The sequence below is a fragment of the Trichosurus vulpecula genome, chromosome 3 (assembly GCF_011100635.1).
Source record: "Trichosurus vulpecula isolate mTriVul1 chromosome 3, mTriVul1.pri, whole genome shotgun sequence".
Taxonomy (NCBI): domain Eukaryota; kingdom Metazoa; phylum Chordata; class Mammalia; order Diprotodontia; family Phalangeridae; genus Trichosurus; species Trichosurus vulpecula.
The window spans coordinates 382,762,210-382,788,592 of NC_050575.1; the positions used below are offsets into that span (position 1 = coordinate 382,762,210).

The following is a 26,383-nucleotide window of genomic DNA, read 5'->3' on the forward strand; positions in this document are numbered from 1 at the left end:
GGGAGAGGCGGAGACGGGCCCGGCTGGCTGGTTGTTTGTTTGCGGCCCGGGCCGGCGTCAGCTGGCCGCGAGCTGAGCCCACCTCTTCCAGGGCCCCCGCCCCTCGCTCCCCGAGCTCTCATTGGCCCGGCCTTCGCTTCACTCGGCCCAGCACTTCCTGGCGGAGCCATGGCTGTGGACCTAACCGGCGGAGGGCCGGCCGCGCCGCTGCCGCCCGGCCGCTCCGGCCAGGGATCGGGATCCAGCCCGGGCGCCGGCGGTGCTGCGCCGGCCAGCGTGTAGCAGCGGCCGCCCGCGCAGCGCTCACCTCCCCAGGTTGGTCCGCTTGTTCTCCCTGCCAGCTCCCAAGCCTCCTGCCCTTCCTCCCTCCCTTCTCCCTTTGCATCCCTTGTTCCAGCTGCCCCCATCGCAAAGCATGGAACCCCTCACCCCAGTGTCCCTTGCATGAGAGGTACAGCTTGGTCCCAGAATCTTTGTCCCTGTCTTTCGGATGGCTGACGCCCCCCCTCCCCCCGCCCCTTACCTCTGCCTAGGTTGGCAAGTGTAGAGCCCAGCCCCCTACAAGAATGTAAATCTTAATGATCTAATTGTGCGTTTGGGGTTAAAGTAAATTCCCCAAATCAGTTGAATAGGAGCCTTTTCTTCTATGCCTCATTGTATCCTGCCCTCTTACGAGACTACAAGCTAGTTGAGAGCAGGGATGATGTTTTATCCAAACTTTGTCTCTCCCCCCAGCCTGTACGCAGTAGCTGTTTAATGAATGTTTAAGGTCTTGCAAGGGACCGCGTTTTGTTTAGTTGCCGGGGTGGGGGGGGGTGATTTTGGTGAAGGCAAGGCTTTGGATGGCTGGGATTTGGACGTGTGGGTGTATGTGGGGGAGGTCGAGAGAGAACTGCCAGTTCGGAGCCAGAAACCGCCGCCCCCCGTTACCCAGAATTGCCAGGGTAGCCCCTGAAGAGCTGCTTAAGTAGCTCGGGAGGACACGGAGCTTAGCGCTCCATTCCTGTACTTAGGTCATAGAACTTAGAGGTAGGAGGGACCTTAGCCATCTCTTTCAATCCCCTTTTTTATAGAGGAGAGAATTGAGACCCAGAGCGAGCAAGTCATTTGCTCAGGGGATAGCAGAAGCCAAATTTGAACCCACGTCCTCTACAGCCATTGTCCTGTCCGATTCCCCGAGGTGGGAGCAGGACGAACCTTCAGGTAAAACTTGGTTTTATTTTCCGCTGGACCGAGTCCACCCAGGAAATTGACTCAAAGACCCCGCCACGTCTTTTCTCTTGGTCCCAGTGGGCTCTGAGCAAGTGTTGAGCTCAGCCCTGCTCGCCTTGGCATCTGGAGGCATGGTTCTTACTCGTCCAGGGGGTGATACCTGGACCTTCTCCAGATTACCATGTACTCAGGCACTTCTGCCCCCAGATAATCTGCCGAAGTGAGGCCAGGTAAGAGGGCCATGCTTTGTGCTACCTAATTGACCTTCCTTGTGTGCCCGCCTTCCATATTTTTTCTTCCCGCACGAAACCTATCAACAGCTAACTGCCAGTTTTGTGGACTGGTAGAGATGGCAGGATCCCCAGAGATGATCAAATCTACCAGGCTCACTTTACAGAGGAGGAAAACTGTGGCCCACAGGGGTCAAGTGACTTGCCTAAAGTTACCACTTTGTACCAGAACCCACCTTATTTCAACAAATGCTTCCCATTGATCTCTCTACCCCCACCTCAATAGGCAAGGTACCCCTTGAAGGCAAGAACTTTCATTTTTAACCTTTGTACCCTCAACAGTAGCATTGTGTCTTGCATACAGTTAGCACTTAATAATTGTTGAACTTAAGTTTCTTGTACACATTGCCCTACCTGTACCTTGAAATTTGGGCAAGGCCATATTGGGGCGGGGGGTGGCAGGGAGGCAAGCCAGGTTAAGTGGCATGTAAGTTTCTGAGGCAAGATTTGAACTCAGGTCCTCCTGACTCCAGGGCCTGTGCTCTATCTACTGTGCCACCTAGCTTCCCCTAAGGCAACACTTTTCTAAGAAATTTTCTAAAATGTGTTTAACCATTAAATAGTGTGTATATGTATATACATATATATATATATGTATGTGTGTGTATACATACGCACATATGCATTCTTAGGATTCCTTCAGATGCCCACATCAATCCTCCTTTTAGGGATTCTGATTCAGACAAGGGTTAGAGCTGCATGTGTCATGGCCCATAAGCCAAAAAAGGTATGGCGATGATTTGCAGATGGGTATTCTGGGAAATAGAAGATGGAGGGTATTCATTAACTACATGCAATTCTTCACTATAACTTGGTTTAAAAGAAAAAAAGATTTAAAAGGAAAACTTGATTTAAAAGTAATATAGCTAATTAGATTCCATCTCCATCCTAAAGTCTAGTCTCCCCGCTCTTCCCATGACTTCCCACCCTCTTGCTTCCAGTGGTTGTATCTGTGTACCAGTTCCATGTGAATTTAATAAATGATAATAATATTGTGTGCTCAATAATTCTCTTTTCTATTGTTGTAGGAATACTACCAATAACTTTATAATGGAGGGGGCCAGACAGACAAGAGTGTCTCGTCCATACAAGATCAGCGAATCTTCTAAGGTATGTGTTTGTGAATTATAAGCCTCCAGTCTAGATTCTTATTGTCTTTTATTTCTTTTTGGGTCTGGCCCTGTGTTAGTAGGATCATAGAATCAGCTCTGACTCAGAGACCCTCTAGCCCAGCCCTCTCATTTTATAAATGAGAAAATTAAGGCCCAGGGAAAATCAGTGACTCAATGACTTGTCTTAAGTCACTCAGATAGTAGAGTGTATATTTTCTGATTGAAATGATTGTCGTGTGATAACTTTTTTTTTAAACATTAATTGAATAAATTCTAAACATGAATTTATCAAAGGCAGGATTTGAACTGCTGTCCTCAGATTCCAGAAGAGGGGCTCATTCCACTAGAAGCTCTTAGTCTAGAAACTTCCTCCAGAAGTTTGATGCAGATTTACTACTCACCTGTATAGCCTTTAGAAAATTAACTGAAATTGTTTTGTCCGTGGTCACACAGCAGCTAGTATGTGTTAGAGACAAGATTTGAATCCAGCTCTTCCTGGCCAGATATTTAGCCCTTGTACTTTCCAGTTTCTCTGTTGAGTATACAACATTCATAGTCTCCCCAGGACCTGATTTTAGATTATTCATTTTTAAAGTACAGACTGGAGTTATTTTCATATCAAGCTTGGCAGAATGGAAAGAGGAGAATCATAGAATATTGGGACAGACTTCAGAGGTCATCTAATCTCACCCCTTCATTTTATAGATAAGAAACTGATGCCCAGAGAGGGAAAACTCAGAGTCATAAAGCAGAGCAAGAACTGTCAATCAATCAATAAGCATTTATTAACTACCTGCCATGTGCCAGGGGCTGTGCTTGGCAGTCAGGCTACAAAGACAAAAATAAATCAGTCAAGCCCTCAAGGAGTTTACTGTTAATGGAGGAGATAACATGTGCAAGCAAGAATATATACACAGTAATTGTATAACATGTCCACATCTAAGCAGATATGAAATATATAGAGGATGCCTTTCCTTAATGGCCGAGAACCCAGTAAAGTAGTTTGCCACCCTGAGGAAAGGAGGGGGACAATGGATTTCTCCAACTCTCTCCTCTCCTCCCTGGAGTCCTCTAGTTATCCATGGCCCTCCCAGCTTTTACTCACTCCACTCCAACGTTCTGTCCCCGAGGCCCCTAGGGCTTTTGAAGGCATGTGAACTGAGAGCACCCTTTGGTTAGCTTGTGACATTGGGGATGGCTGCTTAGATGGCATGGTGCTTAGCTTTGTATGGTGACTGGTGCATGCCAGGAATGCTTCTCTGCCAGAATCCACTTATCCCAAGCATGACTTTTTTTTAAAACATTTTTTATTTAAAACTTTTTTATTAATATATTTTGTTTTGCCATAGCTTGTATTTCCCAGTATATCCCTCCCTTTCTGTCTCCTAGAAAGTGAGCCCTTATACCAAAAAAATTTAAAGGGGGAGAAAAAATAGCTCAGCAAAACTAACCAATAGATCTAGAAGTCTTCCATTATGTACAATGATGGGGCAGCTAGGTGGTGCCATGGATGGAACACTGGCCCTGGAGTCCGGAGGATCTGAGATCAAATCTGGTCTCAAATACTTAGTAGCTTGTGTGACCCTGGGCAAGTCACTTAACCCCAATTTCCTCTCCCTCTCAGACATATGCAGTGTTGCCCCAGTCGTTGCTTTCTGACATTATGAGAAATGAATTCAGATTTTCATTTTTGAAAGTACCCTCATTTTTCACCAAGACCAGTGAGTAAAATTTTATTTGAAGAAATGTTATTTGTTCTGCCTGGTTGATAAAGAGAAAAGCCATTGGCCACTGGTTTTTGTTGTTGGTAAGTCATGTCAGTTGTGTCCCACTCTTTGTGAACCCATTTGGGGTTTTCTTGGCAAAGATATTGTGGTGCTTTGCCATTTCCTTCTCCAGCTCATTTTACAGAGGAAACTGAGGCAAACAGGGTCCAGTGACTTGTCCAGGGTCACACAGCTAGTAAGTGTCTGAGGCTGGATTTGAACTTGAGTATTCCTGACTTCAGACCCAGCACTCTATCCAACACACCACCTAGCTGCCCCAACTGGCCATTGATAACTTATCTAAAGGACAGAGTGAAAGAGATTGTTTTTAAAGCAAAAGAAGATGTGTACTTTAAATTTAAACCAGATTGGAAATATAGGAAACAGTTTCCAATTATTTGAAGAAGCAGGAGAATTTTTTTTTTTGGAGACTAGATCTTCCTATCTAATAGAGGCTAGAAGTTCAGTGGCCACTTATGGGCCTACCTCACTGCTGATCAAAAAGGGTTCAACATGCTCCATTTCTGACTTAGATTGGTTTATCTCTCCTTGGGCAGCCAGCCTTCTGACTCCCTACTCCCAGGGGCTCACATTATTGGTGCCAAACTTTGTGTGGACAGCAAAAAAAAAAAACCAAAAGTCCACAGATTCCTAGCCTCGTCTAGCCACAGGTTAGGAGCCCCTGATTGAGGCCAACCCTTTTATTTTATAGTTGAGAAACTGAGGCCCAGAGAGGTTGAGTGACCTGCCCAGGGTCACACAGCTAGAAAGCATCTGTCTTAACCCTACTATACAGCTCAGAATTCCCAAGCTCAAGTCAGCCACCAGCCTGTCTCCTCAGTAGCAGGGCCTTCAGGCCCACACCAGGCCCTGCTCACCAAAAGACTTTTACAAATTTGTTGATTTTGGACTCAAGGGAACTTGGCTTCAGATACTAACTCAGCTCTTTACTACCTGTCTGGCTTAAGGCAAATTATTTGATGTCTCTGAGACTATTTCCTCATCCATAAAAAGATGAGTTTGACTGGATTCTCTCCAAGCTGTCTTCAAACCAGACTTTGTAAAATATACCACTTTGTAAGACTCATTTAGTAGCAATTTTCAATGGCTTTTTAAAACAAATTGTAGAAGATTGGAAAGGACTGGTTAGTCACTTAATGATGCTTTGGCTCATTTAACGTGTAATATTTCCATTTCAAAACTCTATGAATAATTTTTCTTTAAGGAATAATATCTAAGTTAATAGGTTATGCAAATACAGGAAGGTTCTGTGATTTGGTCAACTGTAGGGAATTCTCGATGTGGGAATTATTCCTTCCACCAAGCAGGTAGAGACCTATCACTTGGCAGAGTGAAGTGAATAGTGTGGGACTTGGAGGGAGGGAGGCCTGGGTTCAACTCCCACATTGGACAGTTCCAAGGCAGGTCACTCAACCTCTCTGGGCCTCAGTATCTCAACTGTAAAATAAAGGGGTTGGACTCAATCAGGGGGTCCTAACCTAGAGGTTAGGAATCAATGAACTTGTTTTTAATATTTTAATAATTTTATTTCAATATAATTGGTTTTATGTATTTTACACATTTAAAAACATTCTTAGAAGGGATCCATAGAAGGGTTGCCAAAAGAGGCCTACTGCACACAAAAAGAGGTTAAAGACCCCTGAACTAGATGAAATCTCTTGCAGTTCTAAGTCTATTATTCTATGATCCTTGTGAACTGCCAGAGACACATAGACCTTAAGTGATTTGCCCCAGAGTCCCACAGCTAGTAAGTGTCAGAGGCAGGATTTGAACTCTGATCTTCCTGGTTTCAAGACTGATATTCCACCCCACCAGGCCCTGCTATTGATATGTCACTTTCCCAGAGTACTATTTTCAACATTGGGTATGATTTTTACCTGTTGTCTAGTTCAATGGTGTCAAAATCAAATAGAAACAGCTCTGCATATTGATTTAGAAAACCACAACTTAACATTATCTATGTTGTATTTTTTTTTAATTTTGTTAAACATTTTCCCAATTACATTTTAATTTGGGCCCACACTTAGGAGCTAGTTTGACACATCTGGACTAGTTCACTATAGTACTAATTTAACTAAATGACCATTTTAATGTTGTTGAGTCGTTGAGTCATTTCAGTCACATCCAGCTCTTCATGACCCTATTTGGAGTTTTCTTGGCAAAAATGCTGGAGTAGTTTGCCATCTCTTTCTTTTTTAGAGGGGGGAAGGTGAGGCAATCGGGGTTCAGTGACTTGCCCAAGGTCACAGAGCTACTAAATGTCAAGTTCCTGAGGTCACATTTGAACTCAGGTCTTCCTGATTCCAGGGCCAGTGCTGCCATCTCTTTCCCCAGTCCTTTTTATAGATGAGGAAACTGAGGCAAACAGGGTGAAGTGACTTGCCCAGGGTGAGACAGTCTAGTAAATGTCTGAGGCCAGATTTGAACTTGGGAAGGTGAAGCTTCCTGATTCCAGGCCTCCAAAGCAATTGAACATATACTTTCTTCTCCATTTTGTTGCATCTTATCTCCCCACTAGACTGTAATTTCCATGAGGGAAGAAACTACATTTTCTCTAAATCTTGTGTGTCCCAACTCCACATAGTATTTTACACACAGCAAGTGCTTGCTAAATAGTGAATATTCGCAGCACTTGGTGCCATACTGAAAGGTAGTAGTGGTATAATATGCCCAGGGGTTGTAGAAATCTAAGAGGTTTCAGAGTAAATTACTGTGCCTTAAAGTAGAACTTTATATCATCATTCTAATAATAATAATAACAGTAGCTAATATTTCTATAGCACCTACTGTGTGCCAGGCACTTTGTTAAGTACCTCACAGTTATTGTCCCATGTGATCCTTACAACAAGACTGTGAGCCAGGGGCTAGATTACGGTTGCTATTGCTAGTATTAGATAACATAATATATTACATGGCAGTATACTGTTACTGTTGCTAGCACTATAGAACACATTACATAGTAATATATTATTACCATTGCTGTTAGTACCCCCATTTTACAGGTGAGGAAACTGACACAACAGGGTTAGTTAAGTGATTTGCCCAGGGTCACATAGCTAGTACATGTCTGAAGCCAGATCCTAGGTATATAGTGGTTTACCTACAAAGGCTGGAATTCAAGGAATCCTGGGGGAGTCAGAGAGTTCTCTCTTTCCTGTCACTCAGGTAGATAAGAAGGAGCAGAGCCCCAGGAAACCATCTGATATTAGTATTGAGAATTAGGTTCCCATTCCTCCTTTAATCCTAGGAACCTCCCTGGCCCAACATCAGTTCCACTCAACATGAAGTTGGAGTGAGTGAAAAGACTACTTTTGGTCCCTGATTTAATGACTGAGACTTGGCAAGGTCTCCCAAAGCCTCTCTCTACCAAACAGTAGCTAGATCAGCTTAGAGAAGAAGCCCCTCTAACAACCTGGGATGTAATGCTAACACCCAGCCTGCCTTTCCAGAATGGCTATCCCTGGGCATTCCTGTTCATGGGATCATGAGATTTAGGGCTTCAGGGGCCACCTAGTGCATGAGTCAGCCATACGACTACCCTGAGCCAAAGCTGGCTCACTGGCTGCTTTTGTACAGCCCAAGGACTAAGAATGGTTTTTACATTTTTAAGTAAAATTCTGTTGGTATACAAAAATATAGTTCGCTGAACCCCTGATCTAGTCCAAATGAAGAAGGTTAGGCCTAGGTCACAGAAATGACTTGCCCCAAGTCATACTGGTAGTAAGGATCAGAACCAAATTTGAACTCAGGTCTTCTGACTTCAAGCTTAGCATGCTTTCTTTCCTCCTTTCTTTCTTCCTTTCTTTCTTCCTTCCTTCCTTCCTTTCTTTCTTTCTTTCCTTCTTTCCTTCCTTCCTTCTCTCCTTCCTTTCTTTTTTTGAGCCAAATATATCTTATTTTCCTCCAATTACATGTAGAAACAATTTTTTACATTTGTCCTTTAAAGTGTGAAGTTCCAAATTCTGTCCCTCCCTCTGCACCCCCATCATTGAGAAGGCAAGCAATTTGATATGGGTTAGACACATGCAGTCATTTATCATACTTTCCATACTATGCTGCCGCCATCTTAAATCTCATTCCATATTTGCCTACACATTAGAGGGTCTAATACCTTATTAATCACAAAAATATCTTCTGAAAGGAGAATTCACCTGATTCTGCTTGGCCCCAGAGAGCAGAATGTAGAGCAGTGGATGAAAGTTGAGAAGATACATTTAGACTCGATGGAAGGTAAAGCTTCCTGAGGCCAATGAGAGCTGATCAGAAGTGGAATGGTCTGTCCTATGAGGTGGTGGCTCCCCCCCTCCCTGAAGAACTTCCAGCAAAGGCTGGAGACCCACTCAACAGATGCCACATAGTGGGAATTCTTTTTTTCTGAATGGGTTAGACTAGACAGCTGTTGAGTTCCAGCTCTGAGACTGATTATGTGAAAGTTTTCATTGTGACTATTTTCAAATTCAGGCCATTTCTATTTGTTACAGTCTGAATAGCCACCAAGACCTGCAGGGATTATAAGTCTGTTGCCCTCAGAGCACTTAGCTGTGGGCCTCTTCCATGGTGGGCACTGGGTAAATCACTTAACCTTTTCAAGTTTCCTCAATGGCCTCACATCCTTTCCATCTGCAAAATAACAATCCTGGGCATAGAAAGATTCGAGTTACCCTTTAGCTTCTTTCCAGGTCATTCACTTGTTTTCTGTGGCATTCCTCATCCAGTCTCTGAAATCCCACAGTACTACACCAGACTTGCCTCACTACTGTGGAGCAAATTAGAAGTTTACTTTTCTCCTCATTGTGTGTTCAGGCCCTCAGTGTCAGGTTAACCTCCTGGGCTGTAGCTTTAGCCAGCTTGTTTATCTCCCATCACCAGTGACTCATAGCCAGCCTGTGGCAGCAGAGCCTTCCCAAGCCCCATAAGGATCCTCCCAGGCCTTTGTTTGAAACTGTAATGTTGGATTTTGCTTTCAGATGTCAAGAACTGCACATTTTAGCTAAACAAGCCCTGAGTCACAGAAACAGTCACAGAAGGGAAGATTAAATGAAATCAACTTTTTAGTAAAGTGCTTTAAAACAATGAGAGAAATTGTATCATTAACAACCACAAGGGGGCAGCAGCTGCTGCAGACAGAGTGGATAGACTTGGATCTGGCAGAGATCCACTCTCACTTTTTAGCTGTCCTATCAAAGGGTGTGAAGGCTTAGAGAGTGGCTTTGGCTTTTGTTCCCTAGACACACCAGGAATATGGCAGGACCACACTCCCACTCATCTGCATTTTTAGTGCTTTATTTCTATCACAAGTGAAGGTGATAAGCTGAGAATGAGCAGCTTTTTGTGGCAAGGAAACTAAAGTGTAAAACTTAAGCCTTTCTTTACCCCGGAAAAGATCACATCACTGAGATCAAATCACTGAGCTTATTACAGGGCATCACGGAGATGTGGATGGGCATGGCCTTGGAGTCTGGTAGACCTGGGTTCAAATCCCACCCCAGGGGGCTACTATGTGGCTCAGTGGATAGACCACTGGCCCTGGAATCAGGAGGACCTGAGTTCAACTCTGGCCTCAGACACTTACTAGCTGTGTGACCCTGAGCAAGTCACTTAACTCCAATTGCTTCCCCCCAAAAAAATCCCACACCAGACACTTTCCAGCTGAGTCAAATGAGATCATTGGCAATCCTTAAAGCACTTTACATTGTAGTCCTTAGCTGCATGAACCTAGACAAGTCACGTGTCTTAGCTGAGTCTCTGAGACTCAGTTTCTTCATCTGTAAAATAAGGAGCTTAAACCCAGTATCTCCCAAATTTCCTTCTAGTTCTACATCTGTGGTCTTTTGGTCATAATGATAATAATAGCCAACATCTTTAGAATTCTTTAAGCCTACATATCTTCATTCATTCAGTCCTCACAGCAACCTTCTAAGCTAGGGGCATGTAAGTAATAGCTAACATCTGTATAAGTGTGCGCTGTGTACCAGGCACCGTGCTAAGCTCTTTATAAAGATTGTCTCATTTGGTCCTCACAACAACCCTAGGAGGGAGGTGTTGTTAGTAGCCCCATTTTCCAGATAAGGATCCTGAAGTCGAGAGTGTTTAAGTGATTCGTCCAAGGTCATATCAGCTAGTGTCAGAGACAGAATTTGAACTTGAGTCTTCCTGTCTCCATCTGTAACGCTCTGTCCTCCATGCCACCTGGATGCCTCAGCTGATAAGAGTTGCATGGCCTAGAGGAAAAGAACACTGGACTGGAAATCAGGTGTCCTGAGTTTGAATCCTGACTGTGGGCGAGTCACTGAACCACTTAGGGCCTAGGTTTTCTCATCTGGAAAAGGGCTAAAAATACCTGTGCTGTGTAACTCACCTCAGGGCGTTATAAGGGTGAGGTTTTGTAAACCTTAAAAAGGTATATAGAAGTCAGTTTTTGTTAATCACTTAACAGATGATGATTTCGTAGTCTCCTGTTGTAGTAGGGGAAAAGAGATGGACAGGGAGTCACAAGACCTGAGTTCACAGGCTCCGATACATGCTACATGTGGTGGTTGTGGGCTTGTTAATTTCCCTTTTCTAAGCCTGAGTTTCTTCATCTGGAGAATGGGGATAATGCTTGTATTATTAGCCTTGCAGGGTTGTCATGAGGGAAATACTTTATAAATCTAAACACCCTGTCAGAATGTAACTTCTTCTTATTAAAACGTTATCAGTATTTGTTCCTCAAAACACTAGCCTATGATGATAATGGCTTTCCCTGGCAGGGCACTTGCCAGTTACAAAGCCTCGTACATTTCAGCTCATGTTTATTTCAGTCAGTTTGATCTTTACAAGAACCCGGTGAGGTAGGAGGTACAAATATGTTTATCCTGTTCTACAGGTGGGAAAACTGAGTCCCAGAGCATTGCTATGTCATGCCCAAGATCACACAGTTAGCAGGCGGTGGGACCAGGACATACTCAGTTCAGTAGCTCAGCAAGCAAGGTTGCCTGCTGAATATTTGGCTCTAGGAATAAAAATTTGAAACTGAACAATCCCTCCCTCCCCTTAAGTAGCTCAGATTCTACTGAGAGGTGGGGTGAACAAGGTACTTCAGAAGGAAGGGATCGCTAAGAGCTGAGGGAAGGGGAAGAGCAGAAAAGGCTTCACCAAGGAGGCTGGCTCTTCTGATGGTGACGATAGGTAGTGGCCTTTCAAATTATATTTCACTTTTTTTTTAACCAAAGATAAAATAAAGGAGTGGTTCTCAGAGTGTGGCCCAGCATCACCTGGGGTTCCTGAGACCCTTTTGTGGCTCCAAGAGGTAGAAACTATTTTCATTGAAACACTAAGACATTTTATTTCATAATAGATAGATAAATATAATCCATATAACCAAAAATTCTTTACAGTATCCTCAATAATTTCTTAGCGTAAAATGTCCTAAGACAAAAGAATTTGAGAACCACTAAATTAAAATGTGGAGAGAAGAATCCAAGTTTGCACTATAGAATTCCCTTGGAGGGCAGGCAGGTGATGCAGTGGATAGAGCTCTGGGCCTAGACTCAAGAAGACTCATTTTCCTGAGTTCAAATCTGGCCTCAGAAACTTACTAGTTGTGTGACCCTGGACAAGGCACTGGACCCTGTTTGCCTCAGTGTCCTCTGTAAAGTGAGCTGGAGAAGGAAATGGCAAACTATTCCAGTATCTTTGCCAAGAAAATCCCAAATGGGGTCATGAAGAGTCAGACACAACTGAAAACTATTGAACATCAAAAAATTCCTTTGGTGAGAACAATTAGAATTCTTAGGCCCAAGTTTGCTAAGCTTTCGCTTAGATCTTGGGTACCCGCTACTCCATCACATGGCCAGACACCTTTATCACTGAGTGCTGAGCACCATCCTTTGGGGAGCATAAAGAAAATGTGGGCCCCTTTCTCACTGAACTTATATCACAAGTGAGCTTCAAGGGCCACAGAGTTGTTAGGACTTTCAGTCTTGCTTTCCCAGAGCAGCGTTCTTTCCCCCTCCTCTGGGCAGAAAAGCTCTGATGTGATCTGTTTGTTTCAGGTATATAGATGGGTTGACCATCCCAACATGGTGCTCCAGAGACTGAATGAGCAGAGACACCGAGGCCTCTTCTGCGACATCATCTTGGTTGCTGATGAACAGAGAGTCCCTGCCCACCGGAATCTCCTGGCTGTGTGCAGTGACTACTTCAACTCCATGTTCACCATTGGTATGCGAGAGGCCTACCAGAAGGAGGTGGAGCTGATTGGAGCCTCTTACATCGGCCTCCGAGCTGTCATTGACTTTCTCTACGGCAGCGAGCTTTCATTAGATGGTGGTAACATTGACTATGTCTTAGAGACTGCTCACCTCCTGCAGATCTGGAAGGTGGTTGATTTCTGCTGTGAGTACCTGGAAAATGAGGTGAGCGAGGAGAATTATCTGTACCTGCAAGAGCTAGCATCCATCTACAGTCTAAAACGCCTAGACTCTTATATAGACTCCTTTATCCTGCGTAACTTTGGGACGCTGTCCTTCACCCCAGACTTCCTGCAGAACGTCTCCCTCCAGAAGCTCTGCCAGTACCTGGGAAGCAGCCTGGTGCAGCGAGAGTGTGAGCATGACTTGCTGCAAGCGGCCCTCCAGTGGCTGACCCAGTATCCAGAGCGGGAGGCTGATGCCTTCCAGGTGCTAGAAAATATCCATTTCCCGCTGATCCCCAAGAGCGACCTCCTGCATCGAGTCAAGCCAGCTGTCTGCTCGCTGCTGCCCAAGGAGGCGAACTGCGAGGGGTTCATTGAGGAAGCCGTGACCTACCACAACAACGTCGCTGCCCAGCCCGTGTTACAGACCAAACGCACCTCGCTCCGCACCAATGAGGAGCGCCTCCTCTTCGTTGGTGGGGAGGTGTCCGAACGCTGCTTGGAGCTCAGCGATGACACCTGCTTTCTGGATGCCAAAAATGAACAGTGGGTCATGGAGACGCCCCTCCCAGCCAGGAGGAGCCATCACTGTGTGGCCGTATTGGGAGGCTTCATTTTCATAGCTGGAGGCAGCTTCTCCAGGGACAATGGAGGGGATGCAGCTTCGAATCTTCTCTATAGGTATGATCCCCGCTGGAACCAGTGGATAAAGGTAAGATTAAAGCCCGATTTGTCTTCTTTCTTTTGTTGTTAAGGATTCTTTTCGTCACTACCTGTTTTGTTTTTGTTGTTTAGTCATGTCTGACTTTCCATGACCCCATCTGGGGTTTTCTTGGCAGAGATCCTGAAGCAATTTGCCATGTCCTTCTCCAGCTCATTTTACAGATGAGTAAACCGAGGCAAACAAGGTGAAATTTCTTCTCTAGCTCATTTTACAGATGAGGAAACTGAGGCAAACAAGGTGAAATTACTTGCCCAGATTTGAAGATAGGTCTTCCTGACTCCAGGCCTGGCACTCTATCCACTGTGCTACCTAGCTGCTCATCTCTACCCTTAATCCTTATGTTATGTTTTATTCCTTGTCCTCCTGTTGGGTAAAAAACCAGAGTGTGGGCAATTTGCTAATGGAGCCAAATCTTTCTCTTTCCCCTCTCCTTGTGCTTCCTCACCCATGACTCCATCTTCCATCTTGGCATTTGCCCTGGCCATCTCCCATACCTTCCTCCTTAACCTTGAACTCTTAGCTTTCGTGGCTTCTTTCAAGGCTGAGTACAAATCCCACTTTCTTCAAGATGCCTTTCCCAGACTCCCCTACTTTCCTTTGGGATCACCCTATGGGGCAGCTAGGGTACAGTGGATAGAGTGCTGGAGTCAGGAAGACCTGAGCTCAGAATCTTCTTTGGACACTTACTAGCTGTGTGACCCTGGGCAAGTCACTTAACTTCTGCTTGCCTCAGGTTCCTCATCTATAAAACGGGGCAATAGCAGCACCTAAGGGCAGCTAGGTGGTGCCATAGTGCACAGAGCCCAGGGCCTGGAATCAGGAAGACTTATTTCCCTGAGTTCAAATCCAGCCTCTGATACTTACTGGCTGTGGGACCCCGGGCAGGTCAGTTTACCCTGTTGGCCTCAGTTTCCTCATCTGTAAAATGAGTTGGAGAAGGAAATGGCAAACCGCTCCAGTATCTCTGCCAAGAAAACCCTAAATGGGGTCATGAAGAATCGGATATGACTGAAAACGACTGATTGACAACAAATAACAGCCCTACCTCTCAGGGTTGTTGTGAGGACCAAATGAGATAATACTGGGAAGTATTTGCCTAGCACAGTGCCTGGCACATGGTAGGCACTATTATTATGCCTCCCATTTGTGATGCCTATGTCTTGTATATACATAGTTATTTCTGTATTATCTCCCCCACTCAAATGTGAGCTTCTTGAGGGCAGGAACCATGTTTTTGCCTTTCTTTGTAAACCCAAAATTTGGCATAGGACCAGGCATGGAGTAAGCACTTAGTAAATGCTTGTTGACTGACATTCTTTACCCCCAGCAATTCCTTCTTCTTAGGTGGCATGTGCATATGCATGTGTGTGCATGTGTGCATGTACATGTGTATGTGTGCATACGTGCCTGGTTCTTTTTCCTTGGGGAAATGACCCTTCTGAGTGTTGTCATATTCTTCCTATCTGGAGGAGGCAGATCAATAAAATTACTTGACTGACTTTTAAACTAACCCCCCAGAATTTAAGCTTCCAGTTGGATGTAGTCCCCTTGGCAGTCTAGACTCTTGGTCCAGTGATGCCTTCATATCTTCAAATATTCTAGGGCCTCATTTCTGGAAATTACCCCCAAAAGATAACCAGTAATATCATGAGACTCATTTTTGACCCACTACTAGCAAAAGCACCGGGCTTGGATTCTCAAGACCTAGGTTTGAATCCTGATTCTTATCCTTCCTGGCCATGTGCTACTGGGAAACTGACTTTCGGTAAAGAATGTGGGTATTTGAGGTGGGCATGAGCAACAGTCATAATGACCCTCCTTCCAATCCCACTGTAAGGTTTACAAAGTGCTTTCCTCAGGAACACCTTGCAAGGTGGGGAGAGGGGACAGGGTATAGATTTTGCATTTGATGAAACTGAACCTCAAAGTTGAAGTGACTTGCCTAGTGTCATATGGGTAGTCAAGCAGAGGAGCTGAGATTCACACCCAGATCCTGACTCCATAGCTAAACCTCTTTTTACTCCATCATGTTACTTTATAAGCACACACTTGTAAAAGTCACCCTTGTTTCTCCCTCAGCATACATGGCAAAGGAGAAAGGCAGCTAGGTGACACAGTGGGTAGAGGCTGGCCCTGGAGTCAGGAGGATCTGAGTTCAAATTCAGCCTCGGATGCTTACTAGCTGTGTGATCCTGGGCAAGTCACTTAACCCTATTGCCTCCCTCCAAAACAAAAACAAAACAATAATATCTGTAATGCTCATTGGATAGTTGTAAAGTTTGCAAACCTTAACGTGCTACATAAATGCCTGTTGTTACTGCTCCTTCTCTTTGCCGCTGCAGAATATGCCTAGGGGTGGAATCCTTCTGGGTCCTGATAGTCAGTGAATCACTGTTGCTTTTTTTGCAGGTAGCTTCCATGAACCAGCGGCGAGTGGATTTCTACCTGGCCTCCATTTCAGACATGCTGGTTGCTGTCGGTGGAAGAAATGAAAACGGGGCACTTTCTTCCGTGGAGGCGTATAGTCCCAAAAGCGACTCCTGGTCTTATGTAGCAGGTTTGCCAAGGTAGTTGCATTCTCAATGTTAGGCTCCAATGGGAGCTTTTACAGAGGCAGTGTTGCCTCCTGGCTAAGGGTGCTGGATTGAGAATTAAGAAGACCTAGGTTCAAATTTATCCTCTCACAGTTTTTAGAGGTGTGATCACCTTAATCTGGCTGAACCCTGATTTCTTCATCTGTAAAACTAGAAAAAGTCTCTCTATCATCCCTAGCTCAAAGGATCCCTGCTTACATGAGATGATCTGTTTAGAGCATTTGGAAAACCTGAAAGTGCTATGTAAGTGTCAAGTGTTATTCTTTTTTCCACTGGATTTCCCATTTTACTGGTAAAATAAATTCCCTGTGAGGAAATTTTCTCTACCAATACACGATTCAATTTAATTTTTGGATCAAATGTGATAACATGTAAAGTTCTTTACCAAGCTTACCAATGTAAATATTAGCTGTTGTTGCTGAGTTTCTCTGGGGCACTGAGGGTTAAATTACTCACCTAGGGTCATACAGTGAATATGTGTCAGAGGTAGAACTTGAACTCAGGTCTTTCAGACCTTAAAACTAGTTCTCAATCTACCCTACCCTCCTTCTCTTCTGTCCTGTAAAGTTCTAGCCCTATGGAAAGAAAGAGGAGGGGGCATTCTTCTGGTTTTTCAGTGATGCTGAGCTTAGGACATCCTAAGGATGGTATCCATTTTTAATAGAAAAACCAAGGTTCAGCAAAGACAGATGCCATGTCTGGTTATAAGACAGGTCTCTCTTCGAGCCATTATTTTGACCACCCGTTTTGGAGCCTCAAGGCAGGAGAGGTGGGATTGAAGCCAGGGGTGGAAAGTGAGGAGATGTAGAGAATGATTGGCAGAGAGAACCCTGTGGACATCTTCTGTGTACTATGGCATTGAAACCAAGAGGTCCTGGTTTGACCTTTACCCCTCCCCCTCCTCTCCCCAGGTAGCCAAAGCTGTGTGGGCTTGGGGAATTGGTTAATATTTCTGAGGTTCATTTTCCATTTCTGCAATAATAGGAAGAGTAGCATAGATTTTGAGCTGGAAGGGACCTCCAAGGCCATCTTGACTATGACCCTTTTATTTTGTAGTCGAGGAAACTGACACTGGGAGAAGCTAAGTGATTTAATTCCAAGGCCTCCTTCTCTGACCTCCAAGGTCAAATGTAAACTCCTTTGTTTTCCATTTAAAGGTCACTCCAGGTTGGTCCCTTCATAATTTTCTACTTTTACTCATTACCCTGTAGTCCAGCCACACCAAACTGCTGGCTGTTCTCCCACATGATGCTTCATCTTCTGTTTCTCAGCCTCTACCCTGGTCGTCCCCATGCCTGCCCTGCTACCTGCACTTCCTAGCTCCCCTGGCTTCCTTCAAGATTTATCTCAGGGGCAACTAGGTGGCACAGTGAATAGAGCACTAGCCCTGGAGTCAGGAGGACCTTAGTCCAAATCCAGCCTCAGATACTTAGCTGTGTGACTTTGGGCAAGTCACTTGACCTCGATTGTCTTGCCTCCCCCCTCCAAAAAAAAAAAAGATTTCTCTCAAATGCCACTGGTTTCCCAGCTTCTAATGCCCTCCCTTCCAGCCCTTCTGTATGTATCTTATACATACCTATTTATATACATGTTGCCTACCCATTTAGAATGTAAGCTCTTTGAGGGGCAGGCTCTGGTTTTGCTTTTTATTTGTATATCTGGCACATAGTGAGTGCTTAATAAATACTTATTGATTGGTTGCCCAAGGTCACACATGGTGTCAGTAGCAGAGCTGAGATTCAAACCCAGGCCCACTGACTCTAAATTGGTTACTCATTCCAACGTGTCACACTGCCCTATACTACCTGCCTTTAGCACCTACCTTAGCATGTTGTGGTGAGGATCAAGTGAGATAAGATTTATAAAGGGTGGCACACAGTAGGTGCTTAATAAATGCTTGTTCACTCCTACCTCCCCTTCTCATAGAGATTTTATGAGGATCAAATAAAATCATGTATATGCAGGCACTTTTAAAGCTACAAGGTTCATTAAAAATATAAGTGATCATGACAGGGAAGGGGATTATCATATGCCAACATTCTGCCCTGCCCTCCCCCCATCCCCCAAGCCCCAGCTCTGTTGTCTCTGACTGGAAGCAATGTGCAAGAGAGAATGTTCCATTTTTAAATGGCCAGACTAATTTATTATGAATAATTAATAATCAGTTCATAGAGGGTGAATGAATAAAGGAGGAAATGAAAGAAAAAACCATTTATTAAGCACTTCTACTGCACCAAGGACCGTTTTAGTTACTGGGATATAAATACAAAAGCATAACCAGTCCCTGCCCTCGAGGAGTTTACATTCTTATATGGTGAGATGACAAATTTAAATGAGTGGTGGTCTGGATAATTCTTTAGGGTTTAGGGAGGGCTTTCACCCGCTGTCCTCTCCACTTACCAGTGGGGAAACTGACACTCACAGAGGTGAAGGAGATTTGCCCAAAGTGACATAACCCTTAAGTAACAGAACCGACCCAGCTAAATGTTCTTTCCTCTACATTCTTCTGGCAGCTTCTCCACAAATAGGTAGATGGATAGATGGATGGATGGATGAACGAATGAATGAATGATGAATGAATAAAAGTACCACCCATTCCTTCCCCAATGATCCCACATGACACAGTAAGTCCAAAATGGGATGCACCCTACTAAGCATATTTCAGGACAGGTGATTAGCTTTAAAAAGATCACTTGACCCCCGAACTTCTTGCTAGATCATATAACTATTGAGAATCCACTGTGTGCACAGCATTGTTCACCTCTGTGGGTACATATAAGGAAGACATGCATTCTGACTTCACTATCTCTGGCTGTGGTGCCATCATTTACTCTCTCCTATATTTGTTAGCAAATATTGACAGCTAGGAGCTAGGTGGCTCCGTAGGTAGAACCCTGCTCCTGGAATCAGGAAGACCCGAGTTCAAATCTGGCCTCAGATACTTACTAGCAATGTGACCCTGGGCAAGTCACTTAACCCTGTTTGCTTTAATCTGCTGGAGAAGGAAGTGACAGATCACTCAGTGTCTTTGCAAAGAAAACCCCTTGGACAATATGATTATGAAAAGTCAGGCATAACTGAGTGACCAAAAAACAACAACAGTATTTGTTACCACAGTGTTATCTTTGACTTTCCTCTTATTTCCAATCAGTTTCCAAATCCTGTCAGTTCTATCTCCACTATATGCATCTATCCCCTCATCTTTACTTCTGCCACCACTGCCTTTGTACGGGCTCTCATTACCCCCACCTAGAATGAATGACTGAAATATACCCTGAAACTCATAGTGACTCTTGGTAAATACTAGTCACCAATGATGGCTGTTAGCAATGGTAGCTGACTTGTTTATGCTGATTTAGGATTTACAAATATTTTACATCCATTGTTTTATTAGATCTTCATAATGACCTGTTGAGGTAGATAGTGCAGGTATTATCATCAGCTATAACAAAAAAAGAAACCGAGGTTTAGAGTGTCATATGATGGGAGGAGCTACAGAGTGGAGTGTGACATCAGGGATTTAAAGTCAGACTTTGAGCTCAAATCCTGCTAAAAATTCTGCTATTTCCTATCTGTATGACCTTGGTGAAGTTACTTAACCTCTCTGGGTCTTAATTTCCTCGTCTATAAATTGGTCTAAATTATTTCCAAGGTCCTTTCTAGCTTTAAATTTCCTGACTTGCTCATAGTCACACTGATAGCTAAAAGGGACAGGATTTGGCTTAGTAACTGGAAATGAGAACAAGTGTCAAAAGATAACCTCAAGGTAACAAATATAGGAGATAGTAAATGATGGTCACCTGATTCCAAGTGTGGTGTGTTTTCCATTCTATTGTAGAGTCAATGCTTAGAGTGGAACAGACAGGAAGTATTGATCTTGGCTTCTCTCTGTTTCTAGATTTACATATGGCCATGCTGGCACCATCTATAAGGACTTTGTTTATATCTCTGGAGGTCACGATTACCAAATTGGCCCTTATCGGAAAAATCTCCTCTGCTACGACCACCGTACAGATGTGTGGGAAGAGAAGAGGCCCATGATCACGGCCCGTGGTTGGCACAGTATGTGCAGCTTGGAGGACAGCATCTACTCTATTGGAGGAAGCGATGACAATATCGAATCCATGGAGCGCTTTGATATCCTGAGCGTGGAATCCTATAGCCCCCAGTGCAACCAGTGGACACGGGTGTCTCCTCTGCTGCAGGCCAACAGTGAGTCTGGTGTGGCCGTGTGGGAAGGGAAAATCTATATCCTAGGGGGCTACAGCTGGGAAAACACCACCTTCTCTAAAACGGTCCAGGTTTATGACCGTGAAAAGAACAAGTGGTTCAAAGGGACTGACCTCCCGAAAGCCATTGCTGGAGTATCTGCCTGCGTTTGTGCCCTGAAGCCCAGACCAGAAGACAAAAAGAAAAAAACTAAAACTAAGAGGCATCAGGATCGCGGGCGATGACTGAGCTGGGATGACCTTACTCTTTATTGAGTCATCTTCAAGAATGTCTTCTTTAATGGCAAACTTTTTTTTTTTTTCCGGCACTTTGGGAACAGATGTACAGATGCTAAGACATCTGGAACTTGGGCAGAATCCTCTGGCACAGTTTAGTGAGTCACAAGAGAGAAAAAGTGCTATTACAGTTTTAAGTTAGAAATGCATATTAGGTGACATTTAACTACAATTTATTACTTTTATGTTTCTGGTTATTCTACAACAATTAATAATAATTTTTTAAAGATCTATGTAATGTAGCTTATTATTTTGCAGAATAAGTAAACAGACTAGGAGCAGTAAGATCATAGATCTGGAAGTTTCCTTAAAGGTCATCTAATCTCCATTTTACCGATGAGAAAACTGAGCCCCCGAGAGAGAGAGGTGGCCACTCCCCCATTTTCACATAGCAGCTTAGTGGCCAATCTGACGCTAGGCCTTGAATCTGCTGCCTTTCAGTCTACATACTCATCTGGCCTGGTTTCTTCCAAAGGAATTGCCCTATAGTGAAACTTGATAGACAACAAAATCATAGGGGTAACATTGTTGTCAGTGATCCTACCACACTATGCCTTATCGGTTCTTAATGCAGTTGGATAATATTAAGACTATCAGGCGACCAGTATGTATCACTAATCACAACTTTCTAAAGCCATCGCCTCAGACTCTGAAGTGGTAATAGGTAGTCATTTGAAAAACAAACACAAAATCCGAATAAGTGTGATGAATCGATGAAGCCCTCTATTTATATTTTCATGCATCGACTTCATTCCTCAGACTCATTAAATTTCTTAGGTTCCTAATGTATTGAGTTAACATAACCTACATTCTTTTCTCTAAAATCTTTGGCAAATGTCACAAACAACCTTACTTTTTCATACATAGACTGGTCTTGAAGGACTGACCAGAGATTCCAATATAGACTGCTAATGAATACTTAGCCCCTCTTGTAGGGAAGGATAACTGGGCTATGTCAGTTACTGGTTCTGATATCATTCATCTTTGCAACCATGGACGGGTCATGTGACTTTTCTGGGCCCTCAGTTATTTTTATCTTTACTATGAGGAGGTTGGGCTAGATGATCTCCAAAGACCTCTCCAGCTCTAATAAATCTGTGATTTTATAATTCCATATAAACTACTACTAAATGTTTCATGATCCATCCTTCCTTTAGGTTAAATTTCCTTATTTAGGGGTTAATATAAAGTATCAAAGAATTTTTGATAACTTTTAGAAATGGTTGATGTCCTGATGCCAAGGGCCCAAATAAGGGAGGAGAGAGGGTATAGTAATCCTTGAAGGATCGATCTCAGGTTGCCTGGGATAAGAAAAGTCATGATTTAAAAAAAAAAAAAAGATTACTATTGATATCAAAACAGAGGAACAAAAGGCTTGAGAGGCAACACAGAATAATGGATAGCAAACTGGCCCCCGAGCAGGAAAATTTAGATTCAAATCCAGCCTCTGACACATATTGGCTGTGTGACCCTGGGCAAATCACTTAACTGAGTAGTGCCCCTAGCCAGTTCTCTAAGTTTATAAGTTACAAAGAGGGTACAGAGCTTGCTTCCCATGAAATCACACAAAGAAAAAAGGGGGACAGCTAGGTGTTGTGGTAGATAAAGCACTGGCCCTGGAGTTAGGAGGACCTGAGTTCAAATGTGGCCTCAGACACTCAATAGTTATATGACCCTGGGCAAGTCATTTAACCCTGATTGCCTAAAAAAAAGGTAGGGGGAGGGAGAAAAACTTCACTTATTTCCTTCTAATTATTATTTTCTGTTACTTCCTTCCTTAGCCCTAGAAAAAATACAAATTAGGGCTTGTGCTGTAGCTTCATATATCATAAAACACATTTTAGGCCCCTCTTTCTGCTGAGTCCACTGGCATTGACAAGAGGATCCTGGTATACAATAGTAGCCTACAGTAGCTGATCCTGCTGCCCTCTATTGGTCGGTTGTGATTTTGCAGGTTTTTAAAACAAAACTGTGCAGGCCCCTTCCTTCCCATAACAAGGCCTAATGGTGCTAACACTGGACTTCCAGATTGCGTCAAAATGGATGAACATTCTCACGATCTTCCTTAGGGCACTGCTGGCCCCTCAGCAGAATAGTTATCAAGCACAGTGCTTGGTACATTATAAGCACTATAGAAATACTCATCCCCTCCCCATCCCTTCTAGACTCAGTGGCTCACCCTCAGTCATGATCAAGTACCATAGTCACTGCCGTGACTTTTTACACCTTACAAAGGCTGAAGGGAGGGGAGGAAGGTCATGAGCTTAGGATCTGTGAGTGACTGTGGGAGCTGGGAGATAATCTAGCTTAGTCCTACTCTCAGATTGGTATGTGAGCAGCAAAAGCTGTCTGTCCCTTTGAAATACATGAAGGTAATGGCAGCCCTCCTAGCTATTTCCAGATGACCTAATAATAACTAGGCATATTATTTAGCATAAGGTGACATGCATTAGTTAGCCTTGGTTGTGAACTCTCAATTTGGGGCTATTGGCTTTAGTCTAATACCTTGCGACATCTCCCTTGACAGTATTAAGGCATGCTTTATTTGTTTTTGGGTTTTGTTTTTTAAAGTTCCACTCTATAAACCATTTGGGTTGAGTTTTTCCTTTTAAAATACAAATTCAACCTCTACTTTGCAGCGTTTCTGAGTACTTAAGCGCTAGATTAACTAAAACATACAAAGCTTCAAATATATATATGTGTGTGTGTGTCCATAGATATATATATGATTTGGAGAATAGGTGACATATATGCATATGAAAAATCTTGGCCACTTCATGTTAACAACTATTCCCCACCAGACTCATGTCCTTGGAAATTGCTGTCTCTAAGGAAAGATAGTATTTTCAGTCACATTCTTGAAAAGTCAACTCTTACCACTACTTTGATTTTGAATACAAGTGGATCCTTTGTGGATTTTCTAAGTGATTATGTTTTATCTTATTTTGTTTTCAAAGGTCCTGGAATGTAACTGAGTGTCAGATATGCATTCAAAGTCCATATTCCTTAAGTTTGAACAGGTTTTGGGTCAATAAGTTAATAGATTAAAGACCTTTGATTTATAATTCTCAGGGTGGGGCCTCCCTCCACCAATGAAGATTGGACTCCATGCCGTATAGTCTTAGAGAGTTGCTGGAGACTTAAATGCAATGGTACAAGGGGAAAAAAGCCTGTAGAACTTTTTCTGTCTCCAGGCTTAAAATTTTTTTTTAATAAATCCATTTCATCAGCTTAGAGTTATTCTAAAAGCAGTCATACTATTTAGACCTGGAAGGACCTTGGAGATCATTTAGTCCCAAAATGTGAGCTGCTATTTTGATTGGTCCACAAAGCATAGACTCCAATGTTGTCTGGCCCAAAGGTCATACTAAATATTCAGAATATATGGTGAGCCATGGGTGTTATTTTATGACCCTCAAGCAAAGAGTTGACCCCAGTTTTTGAACCCTTCATGAACCTAAACAAGTTGGGAACTTAGAAAACAACCTTATCAGATGGTTCCAACATTTGGTAGGAACCCAAACATCACAATTGTGTGAATGTTCAATTCTACAAGTTGGAACCGACAAAAGATGCTCTCAAAGCACAGATTTCAATTCAGTTTAATTCAACAAGACTCATTGCAGAGCTTTCTTAAAAGCAAACCTTATGAACAGCATTGCTTGTGAGATCTGGGCTAGCGTACTTGCCAAAGGAAGAAGTATGATTTAGTGAGGGGCAATGCAACCTAGCTGTAGGAGCATTGAATATGGCAGCAAAAGCCTCTGAATTGCAATTCATGCTCTGCTACTTACTGTCCATTTGACCCTGGGTAGATCATTGAATACTGATAGCATCAATTTCTTTTTTTGTTTGTTTAGTATTTTATTTTTCCCCCAGTTACATGTAAAAACATTTTTAACATGAATTTTCAAAAGTTTGAGTTCCAAATTCTCTCCCTTCCTCCCTCCCCACCCTCCACCCCCATTGAGAAGGCAAGCAATTTGATATAGGTTATACTTGGGTAGTCGAGAGCATCAATTTCTTCCATCGTAAGATGGGGCAGAGGGGGCGGAGAATTGTGGCATGAACTAGGATGACTCTAAGGTCTCTTTCATTTCTAGATCCTATGATCCATATAGAATGACATCTCAGTGACAGTTCAAAACTTTCTGAGAAATGAACCTTCCGATCTGGTAGGATACACTGTGATCTTGCTATTAAGGTATATATCCAGGCTCTCATATGTCATTGTGACCATCAGTATGCAGGGGTTTATCCAGTACATGCTAAAGCAGCACCTTAAGAGCCCTTTGCTATTCTAACTTCTCAGCTCTATTTTCAGGACATGGACCCAGCTTCAAGATACAGTCACAGCTGTTAGATGCAATGATTGACTATTTAATAACTCTCACTAAGTTAGATCATGAATGTCCATAGATAGAGATGGTGAGAATTGGATTTTGTTTTTCTGTTCTTTTTGCTGGAGTGCAGGTTATCTATACAGAACACCAGCAGAAATTCCTGTGTTGTAGGAAATACGATCACACAAGTAGCTAAGATGCATGGGCACAAACTGTGTGTCTGCCCAGCAGGTTTTAGAATTTTTGAAACGTTTTTATACTTTTGTATAGCACACCTTTTGCTAATACCTTGCCTCTAGACTGCCTGCTGAGTTCTCCCCTGGAATGCTGCTCAGCATGGAGGACCCTTTGATCCCTGCCTGGAGCCCACTGTCTACCGGTTTGTTCCCTGGCTCTAACTATTGTGGTGTGATGCAGCCTGCCCATGATACCAGATAGGGCAAAGTGCATGATTATACTAGGGGCCTGACCCTGGCAATTCAGTTTTGTAATGCCGCTTACTTGTATGGCCATTGACGATTTGCCAAGAGGACTTTTTATACTACCATAAGATGTTATTATGTCGAGAAGTTCATTTCTTTAAACTACTTCCTCAGTACCTCCCCAGCACCTAGCCCAGTGCCTCAAACACTTTAGGCACTCGGAAAATATTCGTGGTTCAATTGATTGGCACATCATGTTTCTCATATGTGTTTACCTGTCTATGCAGGATCTGACTTTTTGTGAATGGGCATAGTCCTACACATCTACTTACATACCTTTTTTCAGTCTCATGTGAAAATCAAAGTTACGAAGATAAAACTTGCTTGCACTTCACGGACTCATTGTCTACATCTTTAGGTTTAAAAAATGTTCATTTCTTTGGGTTTTGGTTTTTGGTTTGGCTTTTGTTTATTTTTTACTGGGTTAGAATGGAGGGCTTGAGGTGGCCTTGGTCTATCAAGTTATTGCCACTAGGAGGGTCTCCCTTTGGACAGTTGCAAGAACATAAAGAAAGAGACATCTTGAATGTTTGAAAGTTACTAGAAACTTAGGTTCTAATTTCTGTTAATAGTAGAAGCAATGATGTGGATGCTGTTTGTACTGAATGAGATGCTAGCCTTCTCTTCTTCTAGCACTCACTTCCCTAACATTTTTTAGGATATTGAGTGGTTAGGTAAGTCTCTGGAGTTGTGTTGGTCCATAAGTGACAAATCTGGTGATGGGGGAGGGGTAAGGGGGGAAGGGAGGCTGTGGTTTAAAAAATCATTTTTGTATTTGTACTTTTTTTCTCTTTTAACACACTTGGAGCTTCTCTGCATTTTACCTCTTTGTGTTTGGATTAATTTTCCTGCATGTTGCTATATTTTCTTTGTAGCTAACTATATAACAAAGTATTAAATACTTGAAACACATTAAAATTACTTGCCTGTTAGAACATG

General features: G+C 43.2%; 1 protein-coding gene across 1 annotated transcript; it reads left to right on the plus strand.

Annotated features, from left to right (window-relative positions):
* Nucleotides 1-26,383, plus strand: KLHL36 (kelch like family member 36). Its single transcript, XM_036750125.1, has 5 exons — nucleotides 1-315; nucleotides 2,531-2,612; nucleotides 12,435-13,508; nucleotides 15,930-16,087; nucleotides 20,013-26,383. The coding sequence occupies exons 2-5, from the start codon at nucleotides 2,553-2,555 to the stop codon at nucleotides 20,566-20,568; spliced, it is 1,848 nt and encodes a 615-aa protein (XP_036606020.1). The 5' UTR covers nucleotides 1-315; nucleotides 2,531-2,552; the 3' UTR covers nucleotides 20,569-26,383.